General features: G+C 44.6%; 1 protein-coding gene across 3 annotated transcripts; it reads right to left on the reverse strand.

The window, feature by feature from the left end:
* Positions 1 to 2,429: 2,429 nt before the first annotated feature.
* ATP23 (ATP23 metallopeptidase and ATP synthase assembly factor homolog) lies at positions 2,430 to 12,474 on the reverse strand. Of its 3 annotated transcripts, none has more exons than XM_074902985.1 (6): positions 12,245 to 12,474; positions 11,428 to 11,473; positions 11,239 to 11,320; positions 10,813 to 10,950; positions 3,977 to 4,060; positions 2,430 to 2,980 (listed from the first exon to the last, which is right to left on the reverse strand). In XM_074902985.1, exons 1-6 carry the CDS (start codon positions 12,441 to 12,443, stop codon positions 2,777 to 2,779), a joined length of 753 nt encoding a protein of 250 aa, XP_074759086.1. In that variant the 5' UTR covers positions 12,444 to 12,474; the 3' UTR covers positions 2,430 to 2,776. The 3 variants fall into 3 exon arrangements, with proteins under 3 accessions (XP_074759086.1, XP_074759087.1, XP_074759088.1); XM_074902986.1 differs by having other exon boundaries at positions 11,428 to 11,526; positions 12,245 to 12,327; XM_074902987.1 differs by lacking the exon at positions 11,428 to 11,473 and having other exon boundaries at positions 12,245 to 12,350.
* Between the last annotated feature and the right edge of the window lie 110 nt (positions 12,475 to 12,584).

The raw sequence follows: 12,584 nt of genomic DNA on the forward strand, positions 1-12,584 counted from the left end.
AGCGATTTGTTCACCTGGCTGGCGGCAATAGTCTTTCTGCAGATCTCGCGGTTCTGATGACGTCAGGGACCAGGTAGTTTCCGCCTCCTGTTTCAGTTCTGTTATTCCCTCTTCAGATTCCTTTGTTGAAGGGCCAGCTTCTTCTTCTTTCTCCTCCCTGATTAATCGAGGGTATGGGCCTGTTGTTCTCCTTCTCCACTGTTTCTTTTTTACTACTGGGGCAATCTCTGCGGTTGCTTGAGTTATGTCAACCATAGTCTTTTGACAGTACTGAGCTGCAGCTCGATAAGCATAGGCCAGGCGCCCATACAGCGCTAGAAGTTGCTGATTCTCACTGGGATAGGCAAGGCACCCTTCTATCAGGTGGTGTGTCAATTTTGTGGGGTTGCTTGCTTGTTCAGGGGTAAGATCCCAGGCTACGGGAGGTGATAGCCATCCTAGAAACCTGCCTAAATCCTTCCACTCCCCCTGCCACCCAGGGACAGGCCACCTCAGAGCACATTTTGGTACTGACTCTCCCCAAATTTGCCTTCTCTTACACCAAAAACATATTGAGCTCCACACAACCCACAACAGGCGAACAGCATTAATAAACTGTATCAATGAGCTAACATAAGGATGAATATGTACCTTGAGAGCCTGCAAAATAAAACCACACATGATGTTCCCAATTCCTTGCAGCATGTTCCCAAGTTTAGCAAAATAAAGATAAGCAGAGCAATCAACAAACCCGTGACCAGCACAAGAGCTTGTCGCTTAACAACTACTATAGCTACAGCACACTTAATATAAAACTATTGTTGTTGAGCCCCACGTTGGGCACCAAAAAGAGACTGTGGTAGTTTGACCTTGGCTAAATGCCAGGTACCCACCAAGTCGCTCTATCACTTCCCCCTCTTTCCCCTTGTTTTCTCAACAGGGCAAACAGGGGAATGAAAATAAGATAGACCAACCCTTGTGGGTAAAACAAAAGCAGTTTTAATATAAGCAAAGTGAAGCAAAGGTCTGTGCACAGAAGCAAAAAAAAAAAAAAAAAAACAACAGATTTATTCTCTGCTTCCCATGAAGAGGTGATATCGGGCCTTCTCAGGAGCAGGGCTCCCACATGCATAGTGGTTGCCTCGGAGAACCAAGGGTGACCCCACCCCCTTTCTCCCAGCTTTATACTGAGCAGACATCATATGGTCTGGAATATCCCTCTGGTCAGTTTGGGTCAGCTGTCCTGGCTGTGTCCCCTCCCAAGATCTTGCCCACCCCGTCCCACTGTGGGGGAAAAATATTGGAAAGAGCCTTGGTGCTGTGTAAGCGCTGCTCAGCAGTAGCCACAACACCAGGGTGCTATCAACACCCTGCCAGCTCCCAACATAAAACACAGCACCGTGAGGGCTGCTGTAGGGGAAAACCAATTCCAGCTCAACCAGACCCAGTACATACAGGAAACCCTATTTACACCTGAGGGAAAAACACCATCAAATCTGCAATGGTGATCAAACACTGGGACAGGTTAACCTGAGAGGTGGTAGAGTCTCCATCCTTGGAGATACTCAAAATCCATCTAGATATACTCTTCAGCAACATGCTTTAGTTGACCCTGCTCTGTGCCATGTGATTGAAACAGCAGTGTCTCCAGATATCCCTTCCAACCTCAGCAATTCTATGTTGCTGCAGTTGTGAACAACTTTACGCAGGAAAACTGACACTATCACCCATACTCAGACCTTGACATCATATGAAGTCGAAAGCCTGTCTTAAGTGTTTTGCAGTATAAAACAGTAACAATTAGCACCATTTCATCTTCTATGGAATTTTATTTCCCACTTGAGTGGGAAATACAGTAACTGTTAGAGCAGTTATGCCTACAAGCCTTTGACTGGGAACCCACATCTCCATTAGGTCAGTGAACAGTACCTGTTGTTGAATCACACCTTTAATTTCAACTAGAAAAGGTGGTTCTCTTGCATCCGTGACTATAATACCTTATATTTGGAAATAACAGAGGAATGAGAGAGTTTCTCTCAGATGTAGGATAAAGATAGCAGCTTCCTGCATTCCTAACACGAACTTATCCACCTAACAAGGACAGGAAGAAGACCATAAGCTACACCAACATTTTGAGCAAAGCTCAACCTAGTGGACAGACTCTCACCAATGCTTATCCAGCCTGTAGGTTTGAGCCAGTAAGCAGATTTATCATCCAAATCCCCAAAAAGCCAAAGGGTTTTATGTCCTGTAAAGTTAACATTAGACGAGCTGGAATTCCAAGAATTTCAGGAGGTGCTCAAAAACAAATGTAGCAGTTAATGAAATTCTGGGTTTAGCCATAGTTATTAAATCTAGACCCAAAAGCTGTAGTTCAGGCACCCATCTTTTAAAATAGAGTGATGAAATCATCGAGCTTATGATTGTGTATCAAGGATGGTGGAAATGTAAAGATTTTATAAAAAGATTTATTCAGTAAAAACAAAACTTTTAGAAACCAAGTCCTAGTCTGACTGAGCAGAATTAAATGTGCATTGAAATGTGCAGGTCATTACATGATAAGTCATTTGGTGTACTAAATTATCCTGCCAGAACAACAGCTGAGGAAACATGGTTTTGTAGTCTTGTTCATTTACTTTGTTTAATTCCATGGAATTTGGCTCCTGGAAAAGGTTTACAAAATTAATTGACACATTTAATAAAATTGCCCTTTCCACCAGCACTGCGTGCATAGACTGTGACTCCAGATGTTACAGAACAATCAAATATTAACATAATTTCTTATGTTTTTTTTTCCTTACAAATTAGCATTATAGCGATCTCTGTTCTGAAAGTCTCTATAAGCACGTTTTGCATCTGTTTTACTGTGCGGGATTCTTCCAAAAGGTTCCAGATCATTGAAACAGGCATCAAAAACTTCATCCACAGCTTTCTCTGCTGTTTCTTTGCTAACTTTTCTAACAGCCAGAATGGAACGAATTGCTCTGTCTCGTACACAAGTCTAAAGTGGAAATAAGATAAAGAAAAATTTGTCATTATTAGTATAAATAATTTTTTTCCAGATTTTGTCAAGTATGAACTCCTACTAGATATGGAATAATTCTGTATCGCAGAAGAGTCAAACAATTTAGAGCCTGTAATAAGCACTAAAGTCCATTTTTGTTTCATCCTGTGTTAACTACGTGTTTTAGTTTTCTATGTGCAAATAAACTGTCAGATAAGTAAAAGACATTCCTTAGAACAGGAATTAAAATACAGTTTGGCATCTGCTGTAGGTATCAAGTATTTGTACAACTTGACTTGGAAACAAGAGTAAATATATCAAAAACAAACAGACATAAGTGTTTGTAGTTTTCCAGCTGAAATGCTATAAAACATTAAAGAATGCTATAAAATGTTAAAGAATGACCCCTCTAGTGGCCTTCATTTTGATGCCTCTCTTTATGGCAACTTTTGCTTACACAGTTTGTCTATTAAAAGATAAAAAAAGATGTAAATATCCCCAACTACAAGGTAAATGCCACTCTAACATAAGCAACTACTTGGGACTCAATCTGTAGTCTTCATTACTATTAACAAAAATTAATTCCTGTAAGACAACACACATGGTTATTTAAAACCCCTGTCATTCCCCTCTCTCTAGTTTTCAGAGACCTTTTAGAATCTTACCTGATTACAGTGGGTGAGGTATTCCCACTACATTTCCTGCAAACACTGGCTTTTGTTTGGTTCTTATTAACCATACGTTTTCAGTGGTAATACTCTACAATATGACTAAGTAGACAGGAATTTCACGTCAACAAAAATAACAAGGTGGAAAAAAAAATTTAACATGAAGCATTAAAGGTTATTAAAGGTTAATTAAGAGAAAGAAGCAAGTCCATGATATCTACTTATTTCTCTGATGTTTTCAGCTATGAAAGTGTAGAAGGCTGAGATCACGTAGGTAAGGATGGATCACAACAAATCAGTAGACTTTAACATCTACAGTCTTTACCTGATGGTGTCCTTTTAATCCAAATTTAAACCTGGCTATTTCATTCATCAGTGTACAGTCTCCACTGAGATTAGCAGCTCGAATCTGTTGAGAAAAAAACCCCACAGAATCAGAGAAACACATGTACATGTAAAATCGTAAAAACTGTAAAATTTTTTTTTCTTCAATATCTTTCTGGTGCGTGTTGGTAGAGACTATTCCCAGGGCCACTTCTACTTATTAAGTACATATTACCCTTTATATTCACCCTCTCAGCATCAATGAACTGCAAAGTATTACTATATAACTTGTAAGTTTCTCCAGGGACCAAGTCTCATGTATTGCCAAAGCTTAAATGAATGAGCAAAAGTTCATATAGCTGCAATACTGCTTTTCTGGATAACTCACCTGCTTTAGAAAAAGCCACATTTAAATGAATCTGTGTGTTTTAGTTCATTAATTGTCTTGTCCCATGCATTGTAACTTCTTTTGTTTGTCAACTGTTCCACACCCTACCCCCTCAATTAGGAAATAAAACTAAATTTCCTGTAATTAAGTACTAGAGTGAGAATAAATGCATGGAAAATATGAAATGCAAGAATTAAAAAGCTGACAATAAAAACTGTAAAGACCATATAATAAAATATCAAAAGACCCGAAGCAAGTAAATAATCTCAACAAGAGCAAGAACAAGCACAATCTTGTTTTACGCATTCTCTAATTTTATGTTTGAGGCTCACATGCTTTCTCCTGCACTGTGTAAATGCTTAGACAAGAAAAAAAGGTAGATGATACTTAATAATTCTGCATTATTGTATTCAGTTTACGAGGCAAGATGTTTGTAGTGGGGGACCTGTTGGGATGGCTTCTGTGAGAAGAGACACAGGGGTGCTCCCATGCTGGACACAACCAGTTTCAGTTGGCTCTAAATCAGACTGCTGCTGGTCAAAGACAAGCTCATCAGCAGTGTCGGTGGTACCTCTGTGATGACACATTCACGAAAGTATAAAAAACACTACATGGCAGCTGTGAGAAAGAGGAATTAGAAAATCTGAGAGAAACAGCCCCATCAACACGAAGATCAGTGAGAAAGGAGAGGGAGGGTAAGCTCCAGGCACCAGAGCACCCTGCCACCTGTGGAGAAGACCATGGTGACACAGGTTGTCTCTCTGCAGCCCAAGAAGGAACACAGTGGAGCAGATATCCACACTGCAGTGCAAGAAGGACCCCACACCAGAGCAGAAGGACATGCCCTGAAGGAAGCTGCAGCCCATGGAGAGCCCACGCAGGAGCAGGTTTTCTGGCAGGAACTGTGTCCTGTGGGGGACCGACACTGCAGCAGTCTGTTCCTGGACTGTACACTGTGGAAAAGACCCAAGCAGGAGCAGGTCTTGAAGAATAGCAGCCCATGGGAAAGACCCACATTGGAGCAGTTTATGAAGGACTGTATGCTGTGAGAGAGCTTTAAACTAGATTTGAAGGGGGGAAGGGACAAAATTGGAACTCCCAGAAATAAGCCCCAGGGTATATTACCAGAGTTTGTGGGCTGTTGTGCCAGCGATGACCCGCACCCTTCCATCTCAGTGGAGGCAAGGGATGGAGACATACAGCACAACAAAGATGCAAGACATATGGATGGATCAGTAACCGTGGTAACACCTGTGAAAGCTCAGGCTGGACTTAGCACCTCCAAATGCAAAAAGGCACTGGGGACATCAGCCCATCTGAAGTGCATCTATACCAATGCACACAGCATGGGTAACAAACAGGAGGAGCTTGAAGCCATGATGCAGCAGGAAAATTATGATGTAATGGCTATCACAGAAACATGGTGGGATGTCACCCATGACTGGAGTGCGCCAAGTGGTGGCTGTTTAGGAGGGACAGACAAGGAAGAAGAGGTGGTGGGGTGATGCTGTATGTTAGAGACTGTTATGATTGCTTCGAGTACAAGTGTAGTGAAGACAGGGTGGAGTGTCTTTGCGTTAGAATCAGGGGGAAGGCCAACCAGGCAGACGTCATCGTGGGAGTCTATTATAGGCCACCCAACCAGGACAGAGAGGTGAATGAAATATTCTATAGATACTTAGAGAAATCTCACAATTGCTTGCTCCTGTTCTTGTGGGAGACTTTAACTTCCCAGACATCTGCTGGAAATACAACACAGCAGAGCAGGACCAGTCCCAGAGATTCCTGGAATGCGTGGGAGATAACATCTTGATGCAGCTGGTGAGTGACTCAATCACAGAAGGTGCCCTGCTGGATCTCCTCTTTGTGAACAGAGAAGGACTGGTGGATGATGTACTGGTTGGAGGCCAACTAGGGCACAGTGATCATGAAATAATAGAGTTCTCTAGTCTTAGAGAGGCCAGGAGAGGGGGCAGCAGAACTGCCATCCTGGACTTTCAAAGGGCTGACTTTTTCTTGTTTAGTCACCTGCTTGACAGGATCCCTTGGGAGATGGTCCTGAAGGGTATAGGGGTCCAGGAAGGCTGGGGACTCTTTAAGAAAAAAATCTTAACGGCACAGGAGCAGGCTGTCCCCAGGTGCTGTAAGAGAAGCCGGGGGCAGAGAAGACCACCCTGGCTGAACAGGGAGATTTGGCTGGAACTCAGGGAGAAAAGGAGAGTTTACAGCCTTTGGAAGAAGGGGCTGGCAACTCACAATGATTACAAAGATGCTGTGAGGCTATGCAGACCAGAGAGAGCCTCCATCCCCTGCTAGATGCAGGAGGAAACATGGTAACATGTGATGAGGAGAAGGCTGAGGTGCTTAATGCCTTCTTTGCCTCAGTCTTTAATAGCAAGACTAGTTGTACGGATGGAACCCAGCCTCCTCAGCCAGAAGACAGAGACTGGGAGAAAAACCACTCCGCAATCCTGGAGGAGACAGTCAGTGACCTACTGCATAACACAGACACACACAAGTCTATGGGACCGGATGGGATACACCCGAGGGTGCTGAAGGAGCTGGCTGGGGTGCTCGCCAAGCCGCTTTCCATCATTTACCAGCAGTCCTGGATGAACAGGGAGGTTCCGACAGACTGGAAATTGGCCAATGTGACACCCATCTATAAGAAGGGTTGGAAGGATGGCCCAGGAAATTACAGGCTTGTCAGCTGGACTTGAGTGCCTGGGAAGCTGATGGAGCAGCTCATCCTGAACACCATCACACAACACATGTGGGACAACCAGATTCTCAGGCCCAGTCAGCATGGGTTTATGAAAGGCAGGTCCTGCCTGGCAAATCTGATCTCCTTCTACAACAGGGCGACCTGCTTATTGGATGAGGGAAAGGCTGTGGATGTTGTCTACCTTGACTTCAGTAAGGCCTTTGGCACCGTTTCCCACAGCATTCTCCTGGCAAAACTGGCTGCTTGTGGCTTGGATGAGCACACGCTTCGCTGGGTAAAAAACTGTCTGGATGGCCGGGCCCAGAGAGTTGTGGTGAACAGAGTTAAATCTGGTTGGCGGCCAGTCACAAGTGGTGTCCTCAAGGACTCGGTTTTGGGGCCACTCCTGTTTAACATCTTTATTGATGATCTAGACGAGGGGATCGAGCGCACCCTCAGTCAGTTTGCAGATGACACCAGGTTGGGTGGGAGTGTTGATCATCCAACTGTGTGAGTTTCCATAAGGCCAAATGCCGGGGGCTGCCCTTGGGCCACAACAACCCCCAGCAGCGGCTTGGGCAGGAGTGGCTGGAGAGCTGCCAGTCAGAGAGGGACCTGGGGGGGTTGATTGACAGCCGGCTGAACAGGAGCCAGCAGTGTGCCCAGGTGGCCAAGAAGGCCAATGTCATCCTGGTTTGTGTCAGCAATAGTGTGGCCAGCAGGGACAGGGAAGGGATCTTACCCCTGGACTCGTCACTGGTGAGGCCGCGCCTCGATTCCTGTGTTCAGTTTTGGGCCCCTCACTACAAAAAGGACATTGAATGACTCGAGCGTGTCCAGAGAAGGGCAACGAAGCTGGTGCAGGCTCTGGAGCACAGGTCGTACGGGGAGCGGCTGAGGGAACTGGGGGTGTTTAGTCTGGAGAAGAGGAGGCTGAGGGGAGACCTCATCGTCCTCTACAGCTCCCTGAAAGGAGGTTGCAGAAAGATAGGGATGAGTCTCTTTAACGAATTAACAAGTGGTAGGACAAGAGGTAATGGCCTCAAGTTGTGCCAGGGAAGGTTTATACTAGATATTAGGAAGCATTTCTTTACAGAATGGAATTTTAGGCATTGGAATGGGCTGCCCAGGGCAGTGGTGGTCCCCTGGAGGTGTTTAAGACCTGGGTTGATATAGTGCTTAGACATACGGTGTAGTTGAGAATGGTCAGTGTTTGATTAATGGTTGGACTAGATGTTCTTCAAGGTCTTTCCCAACCTAGATGATTCTGTGATTCCGTGGGAAGGATCCCATGCTAGAGCAGGGTAACAACATCAGGAAGAAGGAGCAGCAGAGAGAATTGTCATGAACTGACCACAGCCCCCATTCCCCTGTGACACTTGGGGGAAAAGGAGACAGAAGAGTCAGGAATGAAGGAGTGAAGTTAAACCTGGAAAGACGGGGAGGTAGGTGGAAGGTATTTTTAGTTTTATTTCTCAGTATCCTACTCTGTCATTATTTGGCAATAAATTAAATAAAATTTCCCCAAGTTGATTGTTTCTTACCCATGATGGTAACTGGTGAGTGACACCCAATGTCCTTATCTTTATTCATGAGCTTTTTAATCTTATTTTTCTCCCCTGTCCTACTGAAGAAGGGGAGTTGGAGAATGACTTGATGAGGGCCTGGCAGCCAGTCAAAGTCAGCCCCCCACAATTATACAGAATGGATTTACTGATTCCACATAAAGTTACTTCATAAAATTTTATCTCTAAAGAGATAAAGACAATCATAGAATAGTTTGGATTGGAAGGGACCTTAAAGATCATCTAGTTCCAACCCCCCTGCCATGGGGGGGTCCACACCTTCCACTAGACCAGGTTGCTCAAAGCCCCGTCCAACCTGGCCTTGAACACTGCCAGGGAGGGGGCATCCACAGCTTCTCTGGGCAACCTGCTCCAATGTCTCACCACCTCACAGTAAAGAATTTCTTCCTTATATCTAATCTAAATCTACCCTCTTTCAGTTTAAAACTGTTACCCCTCACCCCTTCACTACACTCCCTGATAAAGAACCCCTCCCCATCTTTCCTGCAGGCCTTCTTTAAGTACTGGAAGACTGCTATAAGGTGTCTTGGAGCCTTCTCTTCTCTAGGCTGAACAACCCCAACTCTCTCAGCCTGTCCTCATAAGGGAGCTTCTCCAGCCCCCTGATCATCTTCATGGCCTCCTCTGGACCCACTCAAGCAGATCCATGTCCTTCTTATGTTGGGGGCCCCAAAGCTGGACACAATACTCCAGGTGGGGTCTCACAAGAGTGGAGTAGAGGGAGAGAATCACCTCCCTTGACCTGCTGGCCAGTTTTTTTGATGCAGTGCAGGATATGTTTGGCTTTCTGGGCTGCCAACACACATTGCTGGCTCATAGTCAGTTTTCCACCCACTAATACCCCCAGGCCATTCTCCGCAGGGTTGCTCTCAAGCCAATCATCTCTCCACCTGCAGTTGTGTTTGGGATTGCCTCAACCCATGTACAGGCCCTTGCACCTGGCCTTGCTGAACTTCATGAGGTTTGCACAGGCCCAACTCTCAAACCTGTCCAGGTCCCTCTGGATGGCATCCCTTCCCTTCAGTGTGTTCACTGCACCACACAGCTTGATGTCATTGGCAAACTTGCTGAGGGTGCACTCAATCCTACTGTCTGTGTCTCCAACAGAGATGTTAAACAGCACTGGTCCCAACACCAACCCCTGAGTAATGCCACTCATCAGTGCTGCACTTGGAGATCAGAGACTGTGACTCTTTCCACAGCAAATATTAACTCAATGAATTAAAATTAATTTTTATGAAATCTGATTTGTTCTGTACCAAACTCACCATTTTGTTTCTCTCACATATTCTTTTTAGGTGAAACCTGTGCACACCTTAAGTCTGGAATCAAATATGTTCTTATTTAAAAAATCCAAACAAACTAACAAACAAAACCTAAAATAAAGTCCCTATAACATTTTTGCATCACTTTATGTATTTTTTTAAAAAGTTAAAAAGCCACCCAACTCACACAGTCAAAAGAATGTACTTTTTTAATATTAATCATATTGGTAAGCTTTTTGTGTCATCAAATCATATAGATAACATCAGAAATCAGCTAAATGCATGTGAATACACACAGGTTGTGTACACAAGATGAATCCTTACTACCCTGTGCTCAGTTTAATTTCACCTCCTAATGCATCAATTTTTAAGGCCTTTCAAGCATCAAATTCCTACGTCCTTTGAAATAGTCACAGAGTCATAACTAAAATGTATTATTAGCAACACAATAATTAATCAAAAAATATGTTATAGGAAAGGGCAAGTTTGCTGTTAACCAAAAGAATCTGTACAAAAATAAGGTTACCATACAACTGTGACAACTAACCAACATACCAAGATGTGCAAGGGAGAAGAACTCTATAAGCATTTGGTTAATGTGTGAATGCATTTTCATCTCTAGCTACTCTAATCTGTAAATAACCACTTCTTGTTATAGTAACACTTACAGTGATCGCATTCTACTTAATATGACACTGACATGAAAATTTGTGAAAACTAAATATTTCTTTTCTGAGTGAAACTGTTTTGGTTGATCTGACAGAAAAGACAAAATGTATTAACAAGATTAAACCAAATGAAGTCTGTGTAACAGCATGCTTATTTAAACATGAAGCATCCCTAATAACCAGTAGTAATTAATATAATGACAACATCAGAAGCATTTTAACTTACCTCTGAACATGCTAAGTGTTTGACATTTTTAAACCAGTCAACATGTGCACGGCAGTGATCAAATGCATGAATCAATTCATGTGTGACCACCCGGTTCATATGGGATTGTTGGCGAATGTTGTTCTGACACAGAACAATCTGTAGAAGAAAAGATAGAGATAGTGTTTTCACCAAGTTTCAGCATCTCCCTTACTTGTTAGAGACCCAGCACACATCACCTACACTGTTTAGACTCTTCAGATCAGTGTTTTTTGACATTAACAACCTCATCATTCTGCACTGTATGAGCTCCAATACCACGGAACATCTTTCATTTATCTTGTTTTCATGACTAACTTGGATATCAACATTAGTCGATTTAATCCTAGTAACAAAGCACTAAAAAAAATTGTAGTCCTTTCAAAGAGGACAATGTCCAGTGCCTACCTGAGATGTGGCAGAATCAAAACCTCCACTGACACAGCCATCACAGTTTTCACAAGCAAAGTGCCGGTCATTGAAGACAGTGCTGCAAGGCCCAAACAAGCAAAGTTACAGGGAAGAATTTGAAAAAGACCAGTATCTCCATATAACGGTGATGTTACTACACTGAACAAGATGAATTAGTTTACATACCAACCAGACTGCTTCATAGCCTCAAGAAGAAGTTGAGCATATGGATCTAGAAAAACATTGCTGCAATCAATTTTTCTAGATAAAAATTTTGAAAGTCATCTATAATCAAAATACAAAGACAAGAAAAAAAAAGAAAAGCACTACACATGTAAACTCATACTTTGCAGTGTTTAACCCTAATGCAATGCATCTGTTTGCACTGCATCCGTTACAGCTCGGGCTATGTAAAGGGATACAGAAACCTGATACAAAGCTATTCAGGAATCAAGTTGTTTCTGACATTATCTTATTAGTAGTAAACATACATAGTTTAGTGTCTATAGTACTAAAATAAATTAAGTACTAAAGACACTACTAGTCTATTGCCGAAAACAATGGTCACTATAGTGGCCTATAGTGACCATTGTTTTCAGTAACATTCACAGCCATCATTACATGGTGAAAAGGGCACAAATGAACCAGAAATCGATGAACCCTCTTCCGATTTCCAAGCGAAAAAAAGTAGAGCTGGATCTCCTGACAGAAAAAAAAGCACGCAGTCACTGTTGAAATTGTCTTTATCTTAACCAAAGTCAGCGTGTCCATCCAAGCAGCAGCTCCACCCCGCCCACCGCTCGGGCCCCGTCCAGCCGCCCCGGGGGGAACCGCGGCACCGGAAGGAGAGCCGCTCCCGCCCCGAGCCCTGTGGCCCAAGGTCGCTACCGCCGGCGGCGGCAGGCCGCACCCTCGGGGACACGACCGTCCCCGGTTTCACCCGAGGCGCCCTCCGCCGAGCCAGAGCCGGGCCTGGGCCCGCCGGGGCCAGGGAAGCGCTTACTGGTGTCCAGGGTCATCCTCAGCATCAGCTGGCACCTGTTGTGGAAGGTGAAGAGGCTGCGGACCAGGAAGCTCTGCTGCTTCTTGTTCCGGTCCGGGAAGAGCCGGTAGCCGAAGTCATCCTCCTCCTCCTCGCCTCCCTCCCTCCCGCCCCGCTTGTCCTGGGCCGCCGGCGGCGGGGCAGCCCCCCCCTGCTCCATGGCCGATGCCCGCCCCGCGCCGCCAGCCGGGCACCGTACCGGCGGCGGGGCAAAGGGGAAGGGGCGCGACGGCGCCAATCGCCGCGCCAGCTCCACGCCACGTGGGGCGGGGGGCGTGGCCACGCCGCGCAGAGGGCCGCG

This window comes from Athene noctua, chromosome 3 (genome assembly GCF_965140245.1).
Source record: "Athene noctua chromosome 3, bAthNoc1.hap1.1, whole genome shotgun sequence".
NCBI classification, from domain to species: domain Eukaryota; kingdom Metazoa; phylum Chordata; class Aves; order Strigiformes; family Strigidae; genus Athene; species Athene noctua.

Bases quoted from the DNA above. Each gene is read 5' to 3' on its own strand.
- ATP23 (XM_074902985.1), bottom strand. From the start codon at position 12,443: ATGGAGCAGGGGGGGGCTGCCCCGCCGCCGGCGGCCCAGGACAAGCGG. The intron at 11,321-11,427 runs GTATGTAAACTA...TGGGCCTTGCAG, and splicing joins GCTATGAAGCAGTCTGGTTG to CACTGTCTTCAATGACCGGC. The intron at 4,061-10,812 runs GTAAGTTAAAAT...TTTTCTCAACAG, and splicing joins AACACTTAGCATGTTCAGAG to ATTCGAGCTGCTAATCTCAG.